We start from the raw sequence: 24,957 nt of genomic DNA, 5'->3' as shown, positions 1-24,957 counted from the left end.
CTGTGCATTTTCCAGAAGCTTTCTTTGAATCACACACTCCCATGTCACGCTGCGTTGTGTGGCACGCTACAAACTACTGCATTTTATGTCTAACATCTGGATATTGTTTGTAATGAGCACCGTCGCACAAAAACATGCACACGAAAGCTCCAGTAGCCATGTGGTTGCACACTATGCAGACGCAAAAGAAGTACTAGAGCACAGATTGCCACTTAGAAATGGTGTTTTTAGAAATGTGGTTTCTGAAGAGTTATGGCATAGATCCTAGAAATCAGGTGTACCTTATCCTTCTGTAGAGTGCTCTTTCAATTCACAACTCAGCCCATGGGGTGTAAAAGTGTTAGAGGCAATTATGTGACTTGTCGTCCTGGGTGACATCACTGGCCAGCCTCGGAACTAATTCCGTCCTCAGGAATTATTGTACAAATCACTTTGTATGTAGGACATGATAAGCAATATGTAAGTTGCAACCTTGTCTGCAGCATTCTCGATTGCCTCTTACCTTTAGAGTTAGAGACACGTTACCAAACCATTTGCAAAGGGCACTCTTACGGGGGCCGTGTAACTTGAGTTTTTAATTTATAAAATTTATAAAAATATGAGTATGCAATATGTAATATGAAATTTATATAAAATAAAACATAACATTTATAAAAAGAATTTATAAAAAATAAATAAAAAGGCTGCATGGAAGCAATCCATTAGCATACCCATTGCACATGAAGCACAATTATATATGCTTGGACATCATCTAATTAATCTTCTGAACCATATGTGTGGCTGCATACGGAATTTTTTATGCGCATGCTCTACCTTCCTATTCCTACATGTGCGCACGAATAACAGTGAATACATGTGAAGTGGCAAAAAGCAACGCTAGACTGTACCATCATTGTGCCCCCTTGACTTTTCCACATTTATGCCTGGTGAACAGGGAATATCTCACTAGAAAAGAAGACATTTGTGTATTGTTTGGCAAGCAAATAAATATATTTATTTACATTTTCCATCAATCAACAATGTTGTGACCTGTTGCAAATATTAATGTCAACAAGGAAAGTACTTACAAATTATTCCTATGTGCTCAAATGCAGATATGACAATTCTCTTTTTGTACCTCAGCACAGTACAGTTTCAAAATTAACAAACTGCACAGCATCAGCAATCTTAAAGTATTTCAAGAGCGGTATCACATAAAGCATAGATAATAATAGACTGTGCAAACAAAGCTCCAAAAAACAAAGTACTTCAAAAAAAATCTGAATAATCGGTTGCCGTTGTGATATGCACTACTATGCAGAGTTCATGAATGGAACATGTTACCTCATTGCACTGCCTCCATGTGAGCACTAGAACAAGCAGCTTTTTAGGTCGCTCTTTTCGTGTTTTTCTATTGTCTCTTTTGTCTTCTGTTTTTGCAATAGCAAGCATGGCCATAGTGAAATACAAGCAGCCAAGGAGAGGATGAGACATCTACAATGCGACTGCTAGCTCTAAACTGATATATTTATTAACAGACTTTCGAATATACACATATATGCTGCTAAGCAAATGACAATTTAACCAATAGAATAACAGACAAGAAAAAAGGGTTATATATCTTCCCCTCTCCGCATTCTATTTCACAGGCAGCCCTAGTATCATTCTGAGTGTGTCCGTGCGTTCCCTTTGAGATAACGTATCTCGGACAGAAGTAAATTCAACAGCGGACTGCTTACACATGCAACTGTCTTGGATATCTCTAACCACTTGTTATTTTACCGCTGCCTTGAGCTGTGTGTTCTGGAAATTTAGGCAGCATCCAGAGTCCCTGCAATGTGTTGCCATGTTTCTCGAGGGCATCAAAAGTCTGTCCTTGGCTGCCTGTGTTTCACTATGGCTCTCAGATACAAACTACCCCATTTCAACACAGTAGAAAACACAGATTTGTAAATACCATCTGTTGATTGCACTGTACATACCCCCCATATAAAGGATCGTAGTGGATACAACATCTCGTGCGATAATGTCAGGAACACAAAAAAGCTCGATTTGAAACCACTCTTACGTCGTAGTAGTAGTATTTGTGTGAAGCTACGCAATTCCTGTCCTGCAAATAATTTAAACCATATGTTTCATCTGCCAGCGTGATGCTCCCCTGAAAAGCAATTCACACTTGCCCGGAACTACCAGTTCTGAAACCTATTCCTGACATGTGTAGCCATCAGGGAGGAAACCCAAGGGGAAAAGACAAACACACACGGACTACGTGCTCACTGTGTATCAGCTGCTCTGGCTACTAAGAAGAACATGTTCCAAATTAATATAACATGGCTTGACATGATACGCCGGCGAAAGCTAACCAATAAAATTAGTAGTTAAATGTACAATACGTACACATTTGCCATAACATGACAGTTTCCTTCCTGCATTCATGCGCTACCACTCAATCCACATAAACAGTGTATTGAATTTTTTTATAACATTACACGTCGTTTGACAGAACTTGAACAAGATTATATAGCACACGATAAAAGTAGAGTGAACATAATGTGCAGAAAAAATGGCTAGGAAGCAAGCGAGCTGGTGAAGATGATGCATATGTAAAACCCCGAGACTAGGGAACACAAAGGGACGTGTTTGTGTCTGTCCCTTCGTGTTCCCTTGTCTTGGGGTTTTACATCATGCATAATGTGCAGCTTTCCATTCACGCTTTATGGCCGTAGCAGTAATGCATGAAGGCTACTGCTAAGTTGTGTTGAGAAACACCACTTAATGTTTGCCATGTCTAAATGAAACGTACCTGACCTGATCCAAATTAACCGTTCTGAGTGTGGAACACACAAAGAGAAAAACGCAACACACGCCACAACATTAACAGATAGGCAAATGAGCTGTGGCGAGCTCCACCTTGGGACAAAGTCAACAAGTAATTCACCAAAAGTCAATGAGCGCCTGAAATGTAACATCTCTGACTGGTAGCAGGACGGTCCACGTTCAATTCCTGGTGCTAGCACTGACTGGCTTTTTCATGAATTATTTGTTGAAGTTTCGATGTGCTTGAGAACCATTCGTCAACCATTGTATCCTCATGAGGTGATGAGGGTTTGTCATACCAAAGAGACTCCCTTTCTGGCATGTGTCCTTATGGATGCTCATCACTGCAGAAAAAAAAAAAAAGAAAAAGCATTTAATGACAAGAAATGGATAGTCGTGTTTACTATATAATGATTCTGCACAACAGAAAGAAGACTTTCGCACAGAAGGCCGTACTTCTTAACATCAAGTTACAAAATTCCAGAATATATAAGACATGTTGTAAGGTAGAGAACAAGTAGAGTTATTGAGTTGTCGAGTTGAGTTGAGGGGGGAGTTGTACCCCCTTTTTATTTTATTATATATGATTGTAAAATTATTTTTATGTCTGTACCAACCCTCGCTCTCAACATTACAACATGTTTTATATATTCTCGGATTTTGATTTTGTAACTTCATGTTAGACATTAACAAGAGCGGCCTTGTGCACGAAAGTCTCGTCTCATTAAAATTTAGATGCTCTCAACAGTCTTCTTTCTGTTGCGAATCTCTATCGCAGCATACCTGCACATTGCTGTTCTACGTACTGTGACTTTGCAGTAAGAGTATGGACTTTGGGTAAAAAGACTACACAGCACTGCTCAGGTATTTTTGCCTATCGAACAGTATGTATGTATGTATGCAGTATGCACACAGTATTTGTGCACCGGACCCACTAAAAATGTAATGAATGTGGCATGTAATGAATGTGGCCAACGGTAATGCACCAAGTTCAACACAATTATTGTAGAATCCAGGTATTTTAGCTTACATGTCAATCCAGTACCACATCCAGTGTGAAGTTGTGACAAATAAATAGTTTCCATTTTTCTTAGCTCTCAGAACACAGACAGTGAATTAATCAGAGTAGACAATGTTAACATGAATTCTGGGCTATTCTTCAATTAAAGATTCACAGATAGTAAAGGCACCTTCCTCAATGGACGTTGATGACACTGAAAATTCTAAAACGTTATCAGAGGCGGCATCAGCTTCTGTGTGTCAAAGGATTGTATGTCCAACAGTAATCCAGCTAACAGTAACAAAAATGTGCAAAAGACAAATTAACTGAACTAATGTAACGTACCTTCTGCATCAGACAGTGAAGCTTGTAACACCCCATCCACAGGAACCAGTGTCCAGACAGCAAAAGTGCTTGAACTGAGAGATAGCAGCTAATCGGAATGGCGACCTTTGTTTTCCACCCTGAAAGCACACGTTGTAACTTTGAGGGCAGATTTAAAAGTGGTGTCAAGATGTCTGCATGCGAGTGCACATGAAAAGTTGAACATAGGTGAATACTCAAATTATAACATCACATTGTCATACCTGTTGGTGGAGGTAGACTGCAACTAACGTGTCAGCAATTTCTTCATGCACCAGATGCAAGCCAGATCATGCTTCATTTCCGCCTTCAGCGTGCACCTGTGATAATTCAGAAGTTAGATTACCTATATCAGAGTAAGCGCAGTAGGACAGCTGCACAATCGATTCATTAAGCTTGCTATTTTTTATATCTGAACCTCCACTTACCTTTTTTGCTCTCGTTTTTTTGCCTTGATCCTCACGTGGCACGTTCAAAATGTTGTGTGTCGGGCACCTCAGATTTTCATCAGACGATTTCGTGCCGAGATTCCAAATTGCCTCTGGAGTCGCGCGTAACCTATGATAACATTCGTGGACGAAATCCTTGCAGTGCAAATTAGCAGGCACCATTGTCAGCCAAGAGCTTCGCACTGTTTGATCTTTTGGCAGCTTATAATAGGTAACACTTGAATGCTCCGATGAATTGTTTTAACAGCGTAGCACCGTCGCATCTTCGACAACTTCGCCGTGGCATATCACGTATCATATCGCTCCGGCCCATAAAAGGCAAGGTCAGAACAAGGAAGCGCACTTTCCAAACGACGCCGTGCCAAAACAAAAAAAAAATATTCACACGTTTTGTTTGCGGCTTAGCAACAACATAACGGCTGTTCGCTTATGTACGATGCACAGATGATGAAACGAAAGAAGCCAAGCGGCCAAGCCAAGGGTCCATGCCAAGCCAAAGACAGATAAACCGAGAGCAGTGACGCAGTGACATCGGTGCGCCCGTGCGCAGGGTTTGCCGACGGTCTGATGGCCGGGCGTGGGAACTAAAAAAACTGTTTTCTAAAAAACTACGAACAGTTGGAGCAAGATATTTCGCACACATATTCAGTGTTCGGTACTGAACACACAGCGCGAGTACCGCTCAGTTCTGCGGCACTTCAAAATCGGCATATCTGACCTTTAAGCCACAGAAAACGCCTCTATCAATACCTAAATAAGAAAGTTCGTTCAATATATAGGCGTGCGGTACCATATCAAATGCGTTCTTAAAGTCCACAAACATAACATCTGTTTGAACAGAGTTATCATAGGATGAAAATAAGTCATGGTAAAATTCTGTTAGCTGCGTGGTACATGAGTAAGCTTGGCGAAAACCATGCTGAGCTTTGGAAAAATAATCGTGATCACTTAAATGCTTTTTCTTTTTTGTTGTTGTTGCGGCGTTCGTGATTTAGGAATGAAAGAATTTTCCTGCTACGCCTTCCCTCTCTTTTTCAAGATGGCCGACAATTCGGGGAGGCCTTGGATTGGTCGCCTCGAACGATCTCCCGCGATCATTGGACAAATCGTTTGCCAAGACCAATCAGAGCGCGCTCGACATTGTCGGCCTTCTTGAGAAGGGAACATAAACTGCAGGATCTTTCGCTCACAAATCACGAACGACATAACGAATAAATCCCTCTCCTGTTGTTTCGATGTCCGCTTACTAGAAGCATTCTGCATCTATGAGTTTCTGCAGCATCACAGTATCGGACCCTGGCAACGCTTCTATACTGATGATATACTGATATTAATGGTCGAATTCTTGGTCCGACAGTCGACCTAATGCTCCCCGGGTGTCTAACGAGAAGATATCAAGAGAAGGAAACTGAACCGTATATGGCTTACGAATCTCGGATGGTCTGACAGCACAGAACATGTATACGCCACTTCTAGACTTAAAGGGAACCCACTGAGAGGGCACTTCACTAATCGGGCTCACGAATTAAAAAGAAAGTAAATTGTCCCTGCTGTACAACACAGACTCCTTACGCATATGTGCATTCATACACGCATATATTTACTCCCTCTTTCCACTACTGAATATTGTGGAAGCTCACAATGAAAACGAGACAAAACTATAGGCATACAGATTGATTACGTCTGAACAGCCCTTCCAGCGCAGCTATTTTGCAGACCCCGACACACTCCCCGAGACGACAACCGTCTTGCTTGCTGCTCCTATCTCTTACAAATAAAACTCTTAAGAACACTCTCTCTCCTAGACCACGTGACACCCGCGCCTTTCTCCTGGAGTTTTACCTAAGCCCCTGTGCAACGTCAATTAAATAAGACGCAAGTGAGACGAATTAACCAAGACGAGCTCCATCTAGGGACGACACAGGCAAATAAGCCTCCATCCAATGCCCATACGATCGAATAACTCACGGAAAAGGGAGATGGATATGCTACCGCTCCACGTCGTCATGGCACTTCCCTGAGTTACAATGTCTCAGTATAAGGGGAAAGGACAGAAAAACGCCCTCTTTCCATGCTCTCTTACATCTTTCTCAGTCAATCATCCGCTTAAACACAAAGCAGGGCGACCTCTAGTGCAAGTATACAGGGTGTTTCACCTAAAGTGATAAAAAATTCTAACTGGCAACGTGCTCGCCGAGTGTTGTGAGACTTTCGGCAATTACCTTCTGGGAACTTTTGCCGCCACTTAGGAAGGCTTTGGACAATTTTTAATTGAGGCAAATTTATTTTTTTCAATTGAACTTTGAAAATTGCCAAGCGAATCTCACATTTTTTTACAGAAATATGAAGCCCTCCACGGATAACTACAGACCCAACAAAAACTATGCACAGTATCGCAACAGAAATAGGAAAAAAAAGAATAGTAAAAATTACACTTTAGCCCCACCTGCTTGATTTTCGCAAAGAAGCCCGCGCGCAATGTGCATCTAGACGAAGTGTCCTCGCCTTCATTTGTTTTGCCTTCTTTGGAATAAGACGGTTGTTTTGATCTCTTTGTGATAAGTCGGTTGTCGCCAGCATCAAGGTCAAAGCGGGGGAAAGACAGGTAAAACAAGAGGCGGGAACACTTCCTCCTCTCCCCGCAATTTCCGTGCGCTCTTCTTTGCGACAATCAAGCAGGCTGGGCTAAAGCCGAATTTTTACTAATATTTTAAGACTATTTCTGTTGCGATACTGTGCATAGTTTTTGTTGGGTCTGTGGTTATCCGTGGAGGACTTCATATTCCTGTAATAAAAAATGTGACGCTCGCTTGGCAATTTTCAAAGTTCAATTGAAAAAATAAATTTCCCTCAATTGAAAATTGACCAAAGCCTTCTTAAATGGCGGCAAAAGTTCCCAGAAGGTTATTGCCGAAAGTCCCACAATCATCCAAGACAACAAGAATCCACAAGAATTTTTTACCACTTTAGGTGCAACACCCTGTATAACGTGAATCAGTTGAGGCAAGATGCATCCGACACAAACAGATATGTCTCTAAGTCACACAGTCGTCAAATTGGCTTTTTCCTAAGTTACTTGAATTGCAATTAAATATAAACGGTCGTCTTTTGTTAGAAGAAGTTGACATGCTAAGCTCGTTGCGTGCGCACCCATTTTGGCGCACCTGCCCCACTTTCGGAATACAGTCAACCCTCGATTTATGAACCTTCGATTTATGAATCCCCTCGTTTTATGAACACGAGCACTGGGAACCAAACTTTTTCCATTCATTTTTCCCTCGTTTTATGAACCTCGATATTCGAATAATGAACGGAATTTCTGGGAACCAACTAGGAGTTGCCCAGCGTTTTTGCCCTCAATTTATGAACGGATCGTTCCGAGGTCAACAGAAACCTTCAAAGGGATAATTCCGTGGTCTTATGAATGACGCCTGAACGGACAAAACGTTTTCCAGGTATTGCACCCTCGGTACTTAACCCCTCGAAATCCGAACAACAAACGGGTTTTCCGGGGTCGCACAAGGTGCGACCAAGTGTTCCTGACCTCAGTTGATGAATAAGGTGGTCGATGTCACCCGGAGATTAATAAACGGAGGTTAAAAAACCCGGAGGAAATCCGAGACCAGTCCAGTGCGAATGTTGTGACATCTCTTATTTCCGAGATTGACACAGCCGAAGGCATGGTCCAAAGCAAAATTAAACAATTTAGTATTGCATAATAAACAGAGTGTGAATGCGCTAACGTCTGTTCTTTGTGAGATTGATACAGCAGAAGGCATGGTCAAATGCAAAATTACACAATATATGGCATTATAAACACAATCCCAACTCGGAAATACTGTTGCATTTGCTCGATAGTACTCAGTTAACTGTATTTTCGATTTATGAATCCCTCGATTTATGAACGATTTTTCGGGGAACCGAGGGTGTTCATAAATCGAGGGTTGACTGTAAACCCGTCCCGTGCACACGCACTGTTGCTGTCTCCCAGGTTTACTGCTTTCTCACAGGTTATGGGCCCAGACTATCTGAAGTTTACGGGGGAAGAAGATCTACTGCCCAGCAACGATCTGTATCGAAAAGCAGTCGGAGAGCTGCTGTATCTGAGCACGACGACACGGCCTGATATTGCCTGCGCAACTGGCATACTTTGTCGTCGAGTGAGCGATCCGCGTCAGCGAGATTGGGGGGTCGTGAAGAAGCTGTTCAGGTATCTGATGCATACTCGGGACTTTAAGCTGACCCTTACAGGTCGACAAAGCTTGGATTTGACAGGATATGTCGACGCAGACTGGGCCGGCAAAGTCACTGACCGCAAGTCAACAAGTGGCTACATCATGCTTGGAGACATCCCGGTCACTTGGTCCAGCAGAAAACAATCATCTGTTGCTCTGTCGAGCACCGAAGCAGAGTACATTTCCGCGGCTTATGCTTCACTGGAAGTTTTGTGGCTGCGTCCATTGTTGGAAGATTTCGGACTAGTCATTGATCAACCGACACCTGTGTTCGAGGATAATCAGGGGTGCATTAAGCTTGCCCTTAGTGAAGGGATCAACGCCAGGACAAAGCACATCGATGTCCGTCACCATCACTTACATGATCTAGTCGCACGCAACATCATCAACTTTCAGTACCGCGAGTCCGCTGATAACATCGCGGACGTTTTGACGAAACCTTTACCACGACCGAGACTGGAAGCGTTAAGGCAACGGATGGGGCTCATAAAGTGATAACCTGTCGAGGGGGGGGGGGGGGTGTTAGAAGACGTCGACATGCTAACCTCGTTGCGCGGGCCCATTCTCTCACACCTGCCCCACTTTCGGAATAAACCCGTACCGTGCACACGCACTGTTGCTGCCTCCCAGGTACTGCTTTCTCACATCTTTACATTTGGCTACCGCTTTTTCGTTAACACTATCTTAGTATTTGACGAACAGCACAGTATTGTTGCACAGTCTGCAAGAGTTCTTGTGTGTGCCAGCTCGGACTTTAGACGAATACAGTTTTCCAGAGAAGGGCACCTGTTGTGTTGGTATTTGTGTTGAGCACAACTTCTGTATGACATACATAATTTAATAAATTTTCCCATAGCAACAATTAGAATCTTAAGGAACCGAGAGTAGGATAACTTCTCGTACGTTTTAGCATGGACCGGTAATACCAAAGATGGAATAACCCAGAATAACGTAAGAGTTTCCCAAGATAATATACGAGGTTTTCAAGATAAAATGGGTAATTTATATACTTGTACAAATTGTCACTTTGTGCAGTTATTTACGAATAACTTGTGAAAGAAGAGTGACATCAAAACAACGACAGCGACAGAGCTGTTTATCTGAGTTCGCCTGTCGCTACGATGCATGGTTTGCCCTGTGGATTGTGGTCCGCAGCAATATGTTCTTGGTCAACAGCAAGGTGTTGTTCTTGATCGGCTTCCGGACGTTGGTCGGCAGCAGGGTACCCAGGTGCCGTAAGATGTGCCTTATGGTCACTGTAGTATGTCGAGACAGTACAAGTGAGCACACCATAAGGCACGTGCCTCAGAAAGACATAGCCCACACACTTAAAACTGAATTTCATCACATAGCACGCTCCTAGCCAACCATCATCCCGAGTGACATCGTTGTTTCTCCTGATTTGTTGAAAATGGGGGGCGTACGCCATTTTTTGGCATTATGCAGTTCATAATCGCCACAAAAATCACATACGTCCCCGTTTTCATCGAATCAAGGGAGAGAACGTTGTCATTCGGGATGATGGTTGACTAGTAGCCTGCTATGCGGTGAAGCTCTGTTTTTAGAGTGCAGGCAACTCTCACTTCTGCAAGTAAGGCTTCTTGTGTAGATGACACGAGGCAGAAATCGAGAAGTTGTCGCATCCGACTGGAGAAAGCACCTTCCTAGGACAGCCGATAATTCCGCTACTGACCTCCGCATACACACGCAATACCATTTCCGCTGCTGCTGCGCAGGGAACGAGGAGCCGGCACAGCCGTTTATAGGGAGAGTTTGGCCATTAGGAGGAGCCTAACTTAAAGCGCGTCATGCGACGTCACGGCTGAACGACCTCCCTTGTCGTGCTCTATTGTTGTCCCGTCGTCAGCTGGTCGCCGACGCCATATTGATGCTAATCGTTGTTTACAATACATGGAGAGAGGACACGTGCGAACTTCTTGCTTCGAAAGCCTTTCGTCCTTGAACTCTTTCAGTTCGGCAACAAAGCCCCCCTTATCACTGGCGCGAGTGGGTCATGAGCCGGTTATTCCTGTAGATTACATTCAGCGCGACCACGAAGCTGTGGACCACCTGGAGGACAGCATCAATATGGCGCGGACTAGACGGCTGATAAGCGGATTCCGCTCGGATTCAGGCTTTTTGGGCGGCGCAACGATGACTCTGACGTCAAAATAGGCTCCACCCATGAGGCGGCAAATGATCAAAGAATACCCAAACTCTCCCTATAAATGGCTCTGGGAGCCGGCACACGCGTGGCACAACTCTTCACATGCAGTGACATGTGAAGCGGTAAATGCCGCTGCCGCCTGTTCCTCCCAGGCACGTGATTCCAACGTGACCCTCTGAAATGACTTATCTGCAACTCGGCTCCAAGAGTGAAACATCTGCGGTGCGCGCTGGGTTTTCGGCGACGTGACGTTCGTACAGGACAAGATCTTCAGGAAATTGAGACATTAACAGCTTGTCGCTGTAATAATAATAATAATAAAAAAACGCTTTCCTCTTTGAGGGGTTGTGGCACTTCATTACACCATGCACACATTGTATGGCACACTAGAGTATTGAGGAAACAAGAATTATTTTTTCTCGTGTCGTACTTCGTGTGATATAAACCCTCGAACGCACGTACCCGTCAAGCGCTAACATCAGAGTTCCGGCCATTCCCATTGGTAGTTTTGTATGCATGTCAGACGCGCACACTTGCGTCCTTAATATTAGTGCCCTTACGAAAAGGTCGTAGCTGAAATACGTACGGCCTTAAACCATGGGAGGCTGCCAGACAGTATCCGTGAAGGCATCTTACCGATGTTGTCTACAGTGATAAACACATTTGCGAACGTTGAATGGGGTGTGGTGAAATCACATTTGTTCTCGCTATAAGCACTCGGAAACAACGTTTGGTTGGTACCTTGTCAAAGTTTTGGATGCACACGACACAGAGTACAGGGTATCACTACGAACCTAACATATGAGATAGACTGAAACGTAAAGTGCAGAAATGCATCGGAAAAACTTCAGGCGTTGAGCACGAAAGAAGAGCACACAATATTACTTCTCGTAAAACCATTTTATTTCGAATTGCATGATGTCTGCGGCACCCTGTTCATGGCGTTTGGCGATGAGGGGTTCGTTTCAACGGGGACGCTGTAATAATTTGTCTTGTGGGAACTCCATTGCCCTTACACCTCAGTTTTGTCGCAAATGGCTTATGGCTGACTGTCTGGCAAGAAGTTAATGGCCGTCTGCACTTAAGGCCGTAAGTGCGCCCGATCTGACATGGGTATCAAGCAGTTGACCTCTCTCGCGCTTCCTCACTGGTGAGCGCATGAGCTTCGGTATTCGCTGTGCCGGTTTTCCACGCGTATATTACTCCGTTTGTTGTAAATCTTAGACTGCAGGTTCACATCGATGCAAATAATTACGTTTTACATTTATCTGCAATAACTCGAGACGAAGTGTCACAACCCCTTTAAACCCTCCCCTTGCCCCTTTCTTTTTCTTCTACCAATAAATTCCCCCTTTAAAATTTCGATGTGCGGTACCATCAGCTATAAGCCTCGTGTGTATATGGGTTTGTCATAGCAGTAGAAACCTTGTTACGATATTTATGTTGTTGCGTTTTACAATTTCGGAGCATAACATGCACCATCTGTCATTACGCTTCTAGTAAATATGCCTTTTAGAATTAATCTGGAAGCATCACCGATGCCCCAAAACTCAAGTAAAATGGCGGATAGGGTACTGCTAACAATGTATAGGAGAGAGCGATATTTTGATTTTTCGTCACTTACCGAAATGAATCTGGATCTTCGAAATTTTTGACACTGATGTTTCACGAAAGTTCCGATGTTTGTTGTTCCACTGTAGTAGTTGCTACGGAGCGGAAATAATTACCGTACGTTATAACGCTGCATATTTTTTATTGAAGTAGAATGCCGCACAGCAGTGGTCAATTCGGTTCGGTCTTGTGTTCCAATTAATTTCCGTACGTCAAGTACATAGCAGCATGTTCGTAATGAGCGAAAATTTAGTGTCCGAGCCTGTGCGGCGACGCCACATCAGCGGACCATTATTACGGTTTTCACGGGAACGTGGAAGCCAAGCTCACAGGGAGGTGGTGGATGGTGGGTGGGGTATGTTTATTGAGAAATAGAAGAAAGAAGTGAATGGTTAGTCAAGCTCGGGCGGACTTTCTATTCGTTAAAAAAAGAAAAAAAAAGGCTCACAGGCTCCACGTATTACTGCTGCATTCCGCTGTGTCCTTTATCCTTTTTCTGATACATGTACGCACACATTCCTCATTGCAGATTAGGAAGCACTCATGACGCCGAACCTGCATATGAGCTAATACCTGGCAACATGGGAGCCGAGAAGTGTCCTTCTGAGCAAGGCTACATCATGAGCTATCAGAATAACCACGACGAGAATCGCCACCGCTTTTCACCCTGCAGCATCGAACAACTCCACAACTTCATCAGGTGGAGACACGATATTTTGTTTGCAATCACAACGAATTGCGGTGCAGGAGAAAAAAAAAAGGCTCGTCTTAGGCACCATATTACTTGTATGCGGCATATGTTCCACATTTTTATGCAATCGCTCTGCCATTACTGTACGCATACCTCTACCTGGGCTGAGGTGCCAAGCTGCACTTGTACTGCTACCCTCCAGTGTTATATGTCTGTCACACGGGCTAATTCAGTGTCATGTTCGTGAAATGCACTCCTCCCAAGCGAATGTCACTTTCATTACATGCTTGGTACACGGCTTGAGTAAGTGTCACTAAACTACGATGAGAATGACGATGGATAAGAGGGGGGGGGGGGGGGCACTTCACGTTTACCCTGTCCCGGGCGCAAACTCGCCTCGGGACGACTCTGCCGACGATCCTTGTCGATTTCAACTACTCTAATAAGTTAAGCCCCAATACACCTAATGAAAAATGATACAATTCTCTACTATTATCTCAGAAGCTGTAAAATTTTGTGCGTGCATCCGTGTACTTTTCAACATTTTGCGAAACGCACTACTCATAGCAGCCGAAGGCCGAATCATAATCACAAAATAAAGTTGTTCGACAACGGGGTTGATTTTCAGTTTACAACCAGATGCAAAGTTATTGGATGAGCGCTGATGGTATATTTCAGCTATCTAGTTTAATTGTATTTCTCGCAGGAGGTAAACAGTATGTTGTGTCATGGGGAATGGGAACACAGAGAGACACGGGGAGCACAACAAAATGTCTCCATGGTTATTTCCCCGCCGGGCCGGCGTCTTCTTTTCGCCCCCGAGGGGACAAGTGAAAGATTTGCGCCCCCCCCTCCTGTAGTCTTGATTTTATTTCTCTTTTCTCTCTGCTGTCGTCGCAAAGCTTGTTCCTGCCCGAAAGGTGTCCTTTCGGTGTTCCTTCAGGCGGTAGACGCTGGCACTGTTTCACGGGAAAAAAGCTTTACTTTCGGTGTGTAGTGAACCAGCTGACTAGAGAAAAGGCTCCGAGCTCCGTGAATGTAACGACAGAATTGACTGCTGTCGCCCGGTGGCACATTGTTGCCCCCTTTGCTGCAGACCCCCCCCCCCCACACACACACACACACACCGCTGGAAGAGACTATGTCTACGGTGTCGGCACGGGAGTTGTGGTTGTCCAGGCTTGAGGAAGGAGAGGAGGGCTGTGTGGAGTCGAGTAAGACACCCCCGCCTGTGGTGAACGGTTGTTCGAGACCATCTCGTCGCGTCCGTTTCGCCGGCTGGTTGTGGTTTTGGGTGAGCGGCTGATGACGAGGTAGAGTGCTGTGTAGGGCGGCTGGAGAGTGTTGCGAAGAGCGCCCGTCTGGAGGACGACGTGCAAAGATGATGATAAGTCACGGGCAACGCCGGGGGCAATTTTGCTAACAGTGAATTGGAGAAGGGCGTAAGTTGGAGAAAGCCCATTGAAGACGGGCCAGGTAGCCAGACGGAGGCAGCGTGGTTGCTTGCGGAGGTGAACAGTTAGAATTCATCGGGAAGCCGTAGCGTGCTCCCATAGTCGAGCTCCGCGGAAGAGCAGTTCAGTCGGGAGTCGACTGCTGTGCGGGTGTCAAGGACCACAATGGGTAGAGCGGAAACCCAAGTGGTCGAACTGGGACGACACATTATGGCTGCCTTCTGGGGGAGAGGGCATCTTCTCCTCCTACATCATCCCCCCTACAGAGGGGGGATGATGTAGGAGGAAGGTGCGGTCAGCCTGTTCTAAAGTGGCGGTTCGATGCACCCAGGGGAGGGAGAAGATGGGAGGGCTGCCTTCTGAGCACGGTGGAAGCGCTCGACGAGGCCGTTGGTCGCGGAGTGGTAAGCGCTTGTCCGCAACCGGAAGAAGCCGAAGTCCTTCGTAAGTGAATGAAACAGGCTTGATTCAAACGCCGTCCTCGGTCGGGAATAACATCGGATGGGACACTGAAGCGGGCGATCCAGGTAGAAACGAACGCTGACGCGACGGATTCAGCGGCGGCGTCAGGTAGAGGTGTGACTTCAGAACAGCGTGCGAAGCGACCCACACTTGTCAGGATGTAGCGCTTCATGTGTGATGGTGATAAAAGGCCCATCATGTCCATATGGTCATCTTTGAAAGGGGAGTCTGGCGGAGCGTTAACACGACTGAGGAGTAACTGTGTGTCGATGAATCTTGCAGCGCTGGCAAGCTTGGCAAATTTTCGCCCAACGCTGAACGTCATGCCAGGCCAAAAGTACCCTGCTACAATCAGCTGTAGCGTGCGTCTCACACAGAATGGGCGAGGTTGTGCAGCTGGTTGAACGCGGGACGGTGCAGGTCAACGGGAAAAAAGGTCGTGGGATGCCTGTGGACGTGTCCGATGTTACGGCCAGAGTGGCTTCTGGCAGCATGATATCTTCGAATATCATTGAAAATGACAAACGAATCCCGCGGGGCGAGTACTGAGAGCTTGAGTTTTTGAAAGCCGCTGCCAGCCGCTTTTGGTCTGTCAGTAAGGTGAGTCGGTTGCCTTCCAAGGCATGACGACAGCGCTTCAATGGTGAGTACGCGGCCAGGAGCTCACGTCCGCAAGCTCTGTAGTTAGACTGGGCACTGTTCAACTTCTTCGAGAAGAACACGATAGGGCGCCAATGACCGGCAATGACCAGAAGCGTTGACCGCCAACGATGTTGGGGCGTCATGAACGGGGTCGGCGAGCAATCCAGTGTTCGCTAGGCTTGACTTCGCTCCGGAGTCCATACGATCCTTTCGTCTGCTTGAGCATCTCTTCCAAAGGGCGCAGCGAGACCGCCTATAAACGTTGACTAGGCCAAGAAATCTTCGAAGTTCTCGCAAATAATCGTCTGTCGGAAAGTAAAAGATAGCCTTGACGTTGCTGTGCTGAAGCTTAAGAGGGCATACCAGTCTAGGAGCATCTCCGATTCACGATGTTTCAACACTAGATGGCTCCACGTTCGCCGTGCCTTGTCACGCCGTTCGCCTCCGAATCCCAAATAATCCCCATCGTGCACGATTCAGGATGTAAATTTATGGCGGCACGCCCCACTCCTGTGTTTGCTGAGAGGTAAAATATCGGACTTTCAAGACGGAAGGTCCGCAGTTTGATTCGGGACATTCACGTCTTTTTGCTTAGCTCCTTTTACTGTATGACTACTTTGTTATTTTTATTTTGCTGTTATAAATTTATGCTATATTTATTGTTTTTCAAGTCACTGGCATCTGTACTGACTGATTACGGAATTTATAGTTACTCTTCGCATCGTTGTATTAGTGCATACTTACTATATACCGGCGTACAACTGTGACCAGATAGTATGGATGGTAATACGGGCAATACAATTGCAATGGTATTAAACGAAATTAAAATACAATGCTATTATAAACGACGGTTGCCAGCTCTGAGTCTGAACGCTAGTCGACTGCCAATTCAAGAAATCAGGAAATGACCCAGGAAAAGTTACTTCATATGCTATCAAGTATATGAAGCATATGCTACCAATATTGGAGTATTGAACTTCCGAGTCGGCCTTACTACGCGTTGATGACAATGCCGCGCTGGTCCAAGTGTTCGAAGAGGTGTCGAAGGTGAAGAGGTCGAAGTGGTGAAGGTGCTCTCCTTCGAAGAAGCTTGTCATGAGAATGTCGTCAACGCAGGCGAACAGAAAGGGCAATCCTCCTGTCATAGCATCAACAAATCGTTGAAAGGTCTGCACCGCATAGCGAAGGCCAAAGGACATCCCGAGGAGCTCCGAATTCGGAATGTCCTCAGGGGCAATGGGAAGGGGGGGGGGGCTATATGTTTATTATGAAAAAACGGAGGGAAAGGTTAGCCTGTGCTACGGCAGCTTGCTACGGGCAATGAGGATTTGATGTGGAGAGGGGGTAATTTGTGTCGTGGAAAGGATAACACAGAAACTGTGACCCCCGCCACCTCTATAACCCGGTCTGCGAGGGCGGCAAGTGCCTGAAGGTCAAGGTCAGAGGCAGTTGCCAATCCATCTAGACTTGGCTGGGTAAGAGTTGGAGGAGCAACTCCTTCGGAAGGTCACGATCGAAAGCCGCCGCTCGGGAGCCGAGGAATTTCTCCATGAGTCGAAGCATCTGAGACGGCCAAGACGCCTTCACAACAGATCGCATTCGTGTCGCCAGTTGTAATGAATCAGCTAGCTAGAGGAAAGAGTCCATGCTCCGTGAATGCTTGTCTTCTTATCTGTGACTGCTCCTATGTGTGACCTGCTTATCTTCTTATCTTACCCGTGAAAGTTTATTTTCTCTCTCACGTCACGAGAAAATGTCGCCATCAACGCTTCGCTTCGGTGCGTTTGCTGATTTTTCCGGGTATTTTTTGTATATCCAACCACGAAGCGATGAGACGCCCTTCAGCGAAATATTTTACATTGTCCAGCCTGCTTGATGAATTAATTAAGCAGGCTTTTGAGAAATCGTACATGAAATTTCATTGCTACTTTAAGACATTCTGTCGATGTAAGAAGCAGCAGTCAGTTGAAGATAAGGAATCCCCTAGCAGGGTTCAACCTGGCCGAGGACGCCAGCAACTTGGTGGCAGGGTACAGTTTGCTATCTTCCGCGAGGAATGTTAAATACTGTCTGCCGTGTGTTGAGATTTCAGCGCGGGTTAAAGAACCCTCTGGTGGACAAAATCAATCCACTGACCGACCACTGTGGCGTCGCTCATGATTACAGTTGCCTCGCGACGTAAAGCCGCGAATTATTATTATCACAGGCCGCGGTGTCCCAAGGACCGAAAATGCACGACAAGTTCAAGTGGCGGCTGCAAAGGGTGGCAAGCTGTGATTGAAGTGTACGCCTCTTGTTGATATAAGTCAGACAGCGGAAGAGTACGTGCTCTACGTTGGCACGTACACCGCACTCGTTGCAAATAGGGCTACCCTCACAACCTAGCTGGTAGCGATAGAACGGAGTGAAGGCCATGTTCAGACGTAGCCTGTGGGTGAGCGACTTCAGGGGACGAGGAAGCTTTGCAGGAAGCCGGTATGACAGCGTTGGGTCTACACTTCGCAAAGACGACCTGACTGGAATGTCGCGTCGCCACTGTAGGGTAGACCAGGAATCAGAAAAATGTCTGAGGAGGGATCTTCTGTCTCCTCTCGAAAGGATCATGGGCGTAGAAGGCCGTTGTTGATGTGCAGTGTCAGCGTCGGTCTCGTGGTTCCCAGTTATTCCGCAATGCCCTGGAACCCGCAGAAAGGCAACGGAGTGAAAGCGTTCTTGTAGAGACTTCAGGGCGCACAGGATATCTATCACCACTGAGGATAGGGAACCACGGATGCCCATGCTTTTAATGCACAGGAGAGCTGCTTTGGAGTCGGTATAAATTACCCATTGCCGCGGTTCACAGCCTGCCGCATGTGTCAAGAATTGCAGGATAGCACAAAGCTCAGCGAATGTTGATGAGGTGCGGCGGTTAGAGAGACGACATAGTAGAGTTGAAGAAACTGTAAAGTCAAATATAACCACCATCTAGAACTTGGTTGTGTGATTACACACACAAGTCATCACCTCTCAGTTTTTCGCACTAATTAACACTGCTACAAACTGAAAGGTGGCGGCCCTTGACGTTCGCCGAGGACAAAGTTGGAGTCAGCCCCGTATTGGCGGACAGATATCACGTGATATTGAAGTACTACGTAACACATTTGGGGCAGGTTACTAATTACCATTAGACCTGCTTTGAAGTACAACAGCGACTCTTGAGAAGTTCTGTTTAAACTGTAAACGGTTGTAACCTGTGAGCTCCATGCCTGTGATAAATATCTGTGCGATCTGTTGGCCTTTCTCTCTCTCCGCGTATCTGTGCCGTCTGCTCTCTGTAGCGCTGCTGTTTGCAAAACCTCGCATCCAGGCGAGATACAGCTTACGCCAAAAGTCCACGGAACGCGCGAGCGGCGTTTTTCTCCGCGCCGCGCCACCCTAGCGGTTACGGAAGTTGGCGGGAGCTGACAGGTCCATTCATTTTGAGGGGGCGCAGGGCATAACACAGGCAGCGACCCACCGTGGCGTTTGCAGCCATTACCCCACAAGGGCATGCCCGTGGAGCGTTTCACCAGGCAAATTCCTATCGCAGTTCGCAGCTGGAAGATAACAGGAATGACACAGAGCGACAATAGTTGGCTTCTGTAGTTTCTTTTCGCTTTTTCGTTCTCGTCTTCCTTTTATTTTGTCTGGGGATGACGGGCGCTGGCAAATAAAAGCGTACGATATTGACGTAGAAACAAGAGAGGGAAGAAAGAGCCAAATGACACTTCATTAATATTTTATATAGTATCGCATGAAGCCCCCGTTCGCGGAAATCACAACGGACAAGTGGTCTGGCAGAGATTGATAGAGCCGGCCCACGAGGTGTAGTACTACGTCTTCCTTGAGGGACGTCCATTCCATGTTTATCGCCTCCCATCAGGCGTCGTTGGACCGAATTGGCACCCGCTTTTTGCTCATTCGGAATTTCATCATGCCCCATATATTTTCAATCACGTTCAGATCCGGGCTGCACGCGGGCCACTCAAGCTGCATGATACCAAGATCGTCTAGTCTGCGCTCGACAGTGGACGACATGTGAACCGGGCGCTCACGGAGTTCCGTCCACTGGAGACCACGCTGTGAACGTACTGGAGTAGATATCTGAAAATGAAAAAAAAAAAAAAAGAATAGGGCCGTCTCGAAGCAGGAGCGGACTCTCAGGGTATTACCTGCAGTTAGGAGGACGCCAAACCCGCCTCCTCTGGGACAACTTCGTTCTAAACGTTGCCTCATCAGTAAACAGCACGTGGCTCCACTGCGCGGTGTCACACTCCGCGTAGCGTAAGGCAAAGTCCAGTCTTGCCTCTCGGTGTTCCGGTTTCAGCGCCGGCTTCTGAACCGCGACTCCGGAACGTAGACCCCCCGAGGCACGCTAATCTTACAGGCTCAGCTCCTTCTTTAGATCGACAGCCGTCAGAAACGGGTCGACCACGTTCGCAGCAATTATTGCCCTGTCTTCGTCCGATGTCGTTGCCCGCGGCCGTCCAGACCTTGGTGCATCTTCAAGTTGCCCTTCATCACGGAAGCGCTGAATCATACGGTTCACCGAAGACAAGCAGCATGCCACCTCTCGAGCAATCGTTCGCTGAGAATATCCCTGCAAGCGACATGGACACGATCTGTCGCCTCCGCTCCAGACTAATCCTGTCGCCGGTCATCTTGAACTAGTGCTGAGGCGAAGAAGGCTTTGTCTTTTTATAGAGTTGCAGTGATGATGGGGTGAGGGAGACCCCAAGCATCATACAGCCGAAGAAGGCGTGGTCGGATGTTGCTGAATACTCTAGAAAAATGATATCTTAAGATATCATTTTTCTAGAGTATTTTTCCTCCAGAGCCTCCAAACATTTTACACTCCTAAAACAGAACTTCACCACATTACACGGTGAAGGACGATCATTGCACATGCTGATACCGGTGGAAAGCACGGGGCGTACGCTTTTTGTGACGATTAAGATAGCTGCATAAGTCGTCACAAAAGAGCGTACGTCTCCCGTTTTCTCCAAATCAAGGGAGAGAACAATGCCATTCAGGATGATGATTTGCTAGTAGCGTGCGTGTTATGCGGTGGAGTTCCGAGTTCGAGGTCGCGGGTCCGATCCCGGCCGAGGATGTGGGGGAGGTAAACATTGCTTCCAGCACCGTGTGTCTAAGATCTCCGGCGCACGTCAAAGGAACCGCATTTGGCCGAAATTATCCGCAGTCCTACTCTGTGATTGATACATGCAGCATGTCACCACACAAATAGGCTGACACACTTTACGTGTAAATCTACTCCAATTACCTTTTAGTATTAGTCTATGAATAACGTTTACTAATAGGTTATTATTTGTGTGCGACTAGTTCTTTTTTATTAGTGTACTATGTGCTGAAAGTATTATTGCCGAGATATGTTTACAATTCAAACACTTACCTCAATCAACTCTCCTTGTTCCGCCTGTAATGCCATTTCTCTGCTGCATTGTTTTCCACAGTCTAAACACGAGCGCGTGCTTGTACGAAAAGCACCCTCATCCACAACCACCGCCGCCTACGAATAAGTTTCCTGGAGAAGGGAATTTTAGCTTGGACGAGGTCTGCTTCGCATCCTTTGGACATATGATGCCAGATGTGGTGCAGGACAAGGTATCTGTGGTCCTTAATTTCCTTATCTGCATAAGCAAGACTTGTACACTATTCGTAACATATATTTTACCCCTGTGAGGGTATGCTGCTATCCCGTACACGCGGAGGCCGGTACCCAGTGTTGCCACTTTAGTGATTTTGTCGCTACAGTTAGCGACTGTTTGCACTGTTTAACGACTTTTTTGTTGTTTTTTTTCGTATACTGGGTTTAGCGACTTTTTGAGCGACTTCCTCCAGCAGGTCATGATATCTTTAGCGACAGTAAAATCATGAAAACATCGGTAAAAATCGGTTTTTGTGGTATTGAAGACTCCATGGCGTCGGGTTGAGAGAACGTGGAAATAAGAAAGGACTGAAACTGTACACTGGTTGGTATGCGACTTCAAACCGTTAGAGCTAGCAAAATTGGTGTGCGTTCCTCCAGGAAGCAAGGTACCAGCGAGTTCTCCCAATGAGTAACGGCGCATCGGCGTGGCCCATTGAGACATTGAGAGAGAGGACAGCGCCACCAGGGCCCCGGTCTTCACCTTTCACATAGTGATCGTTATTGTTATACGTCGAACCTCGATATAACGAAACTCACGGGGACAGCGATTTGTATCGAACATTTCGCTGTACTAAATTGAAGGTCACGAATCGTGACCTTCGCGAGGGCGCGCGCTGTACCACAGCCTTCTATATACTTCAATGCCGGCCCAGTTGAGGCGGAGCGGCCGCATCGTTTAAATGCGTTTCTGGGGTGGAAGAGTTGCGCTTTTTCGCTATAACTTGTGATGGGTGAGGTACACTGCGTGTGTCGGAAGATATACTACAGCATCATTTTCTGTGACACCTTTAGTGCAATGTTCGCACCATGGTTCGCATAGATGCATTTTTCTTTTTTTTTTCTTTTTCTTTTTTCTACGGCGTTGCTGTGCTGAATCATCATATGTCATAAATGGAATAAAATCGGAACTTATCGTAGTTAGAGAGTGAGTGCCTTCCTCGAAATCGGCTTTGCAAAGAAGACCTTTGCCAGATCGCTTTTGTCCGTGACAGTCATAGCATAATTTGTTAGGACTGGCCTGAAGAACTTCGTGCACAGCATGGTTAGTAAAAGCCTGTGATGCTCGGAAGCAGGGCACTTAAGTCCGTCGCGTCCTGCGAGGACATTCACTGCGTTGTTAACAGCTTGCTGAAGTGGTAATTTTAACTTCCTACCCCTACAGTTGAGGAATGTCTCTATGAAGTCTTTCAGACCGATGAGGAAGTGCATTAAGCTACGGGACGGGTACAGGAGGCCGCCCCGGTCTTGGTGGTGAATTAGTCTGTCAGTTGGAGCACAAGACTGCCGTTTCACGAGCATTGCAAAGCACAGGTCGCAGTCGAGGTTTTCCTTTACGCAGCGCGCAAGGTACCCTCCAACCATTGACAAGGCTGCGTCGTGGGGAGTAGGAAGACGTTGTTGAGGGTTCGACAGACTTCGTTCGAGTGCTTGACAGGCCTGCTGTGGGAAACGACTCGATACGATTTCTTGGAGTGCTCCATGAGGAAGCGTAACGTCCGAGATGGTGCTGTCGTCGTGGAGGACGTTACTGTTTGCAGACACAAAGTATTCCTGTCACGAGAGCCTTTTCTATCCCTGAGACAACAGTTCTGGCGTCGGTCTAGTCATTGCTTCCATAAGATTTCCTGAGTCACCCGAAGAAAGACTCGATTGGGTCGGACGACATTTTTCGTGTGAGGACAAACTTAAAGGAACATTCCTCCAGAAGGTATCGTACGCAGTTGACGTTCGACAGCGTGGTGAATACGAGGCCTTCATAAGTCTCTTGGCTTAGAAATTGCTTTTTTGTGCTTTCTTTCTTCACGGTGTTTAGGCAGCTGAGGAAATGCTGTTCTAGCCAGCCAAGGCGCTCATCACCGGTATGGCGGTGCACTAGGCTGATTCTGTTGGTCTTCGCACTCAGGCTGATTCTGTTGGATATGTGGTGTACAGTTGATCACGTCCATGAGCAGGAACCAGCGGTGAATGATTTCCAAGAATTTTACGGTGGCAGCAGCATTCGCAAAGCTGAGGTCAGAGGCATGACCAGCCTGTTCTTGAAGACATTTTAGGGCTACTGACACCGGTGTGGACAGAAGCTGGACAGCGCGTTTCACGTTCATTTTTTCCAAGTCTGTTGGAAATACGTGTTTCCGCGTCAAGAATCGAACAGGCTTGACCGTACTGTTCTGTTGCATTTTGTACAGGTTCTTCACGTGTACTGAGATGTGCCCGTCCTTCCCAAGATCCCGTGCTATGAACTGTGACCTGACCTGACGTTCTTCAGGAGGTGGCACTGGTCGAATGCTAGGAAGAATTTTTTTGCCGGGTCATTTCGATGATTGATGATGTGCGACAAGTTCCCACCGCACAGTAAGCGCATAGCAAGGACATTGACGTTGTGGTTGTCCGTTACGATGCGAACAACCTCAAACCCGACCTTTTCCACCTCTTGTAAAACATAGAGAATAATCTCATGAAGCTGAGAGCCGGTGCAGTTTCTTGTCAGAAAATATCCTACTGGAATTCTGAGAGGGCGCGAGAGTCCATTCAGAACGAAGCATAGGAGGGCATTGGCCAGAATCGGGTCATTGGATTCTGTAGGCTCTTGATCAGGTCCAAGTTCTACCTCCCCAACAAATGCGTCACGATGCTTCAAGTACTGCAAACTCTCTTTGATTTTCATTTCGTCCAAGACCAGGGAGCAAACTTTCGCTTGAGACACACTTACCGCGTCGGACTCCGCCTGCAGCCTTTTTTGAACCAAGGGTGTGAATCTCACTTGCCCGGCAGCCGTGTAAATTTTCTCCGTGTGTCGCTGCAGCGTGCTTCGGCTCGGCAATTTTAGGAGGTCCTCGGATCTTAGATGTTCGTAAGCTTGCGTGGACATGCTCTTCAGCACAAACGGCACGGCGCAAGGTCAGGTCGGACCATGATGATGTTTTCCGTTTGAAATTTTTGACCTGGTCCTACAGGAAGCTTTCCCGGACGTCTTTTGTCTCAGCGTCGGCTACCACATCTAGATATTGGGACACATTCCTTCCCTCATTCAAGTTCTTCAGTTCAGTTTTAACGCTATCAAGCGAAAGCTGCAGCTTCCTGATCCGGGATTTTAAGTCTCTCTCTTTACGTGTCCACCTGCGACGTTCGACCACAGATGCGGACTTGCGGACATTAATGTCGACTTGTACGGCTTGGTCCTTTAGCGTAGGTGTCACATTTACGCTTTGCGAGAAAACGTTCACGTCTGCACAGCCGCTATTGAGACCGGAACCTTGCGACGATGGGGAGCTGAGAACTCGCCCCCAGGCAGGAACTCCACGTCATGGACAGTAGGTGGCGTCTGCAAAACGCATAAAGTCTTTGGAATATTGGCAATAGTCTGTGCGGCTCCGTCCTCGTCCCTTTTCTTCTTTGGA

The 24,957-nt window shown here is 46.5% G+C and overlaps 1 protein-coding gene and 1 long non-coding RNA gene across 2 annotated transcripts in view; one reads left to right on the top strand and one right to left on the bottom strand.

Annotated features, from left to right (window-relative positions):
* The window catches only part of LOC135385490 (venom metalloproteinase antarease-like TtrivMP_A), a 112,879-nt gene that overhangs the window by 74,126 nt on the left and 13,796 nt on the right, over positions 1–24,957 (top strand). Inside the window, exons 11-12 of the mRNA XM_064614832.1 lie at positions 13,151–13,321; positions 21,363–21,513. Of these exons, the coding sequence (XP_064470902.1) occupies positions 13,151–13,321; positions 21,363–21,513 (322 nt within the window). The remainder of the gene's footprint in view (positions 1–13,150; positions 13,322–21,362; positions 21,514–24,957) is intronic.
* On the bottom strand, positions 4,150–4,640 carry LOC135383619 (uncharacterized). The gene is made up of 3 exons (XR_010419973.1): positions 4,588–4,640; positions 4,384–4,479; positions 4,150–4,260 (listed from the first exon to the last, which is right to left on the bottom strand). It is a non-coding gene; the product is annotated as an uncharacterized LOC135383619 (long non-coding RNA).

This window comes from Ornithodoros turicata, chromosome 2, assembly GCF_037126465.1.
Source record: "Ornithodoros turicata isolate Travis chromosome 2, ASM3712646v1, whole genome shotgun sequence".
NCBI lineage: Eukaryota > Metazoa > Arthropoda > Arachnida > Ixodida > Argasidae > Ornithodoros > Ornithodoros turicata.
This window is presented reverse-complemented; position numbering and strand designations above follow the sequence as displayed.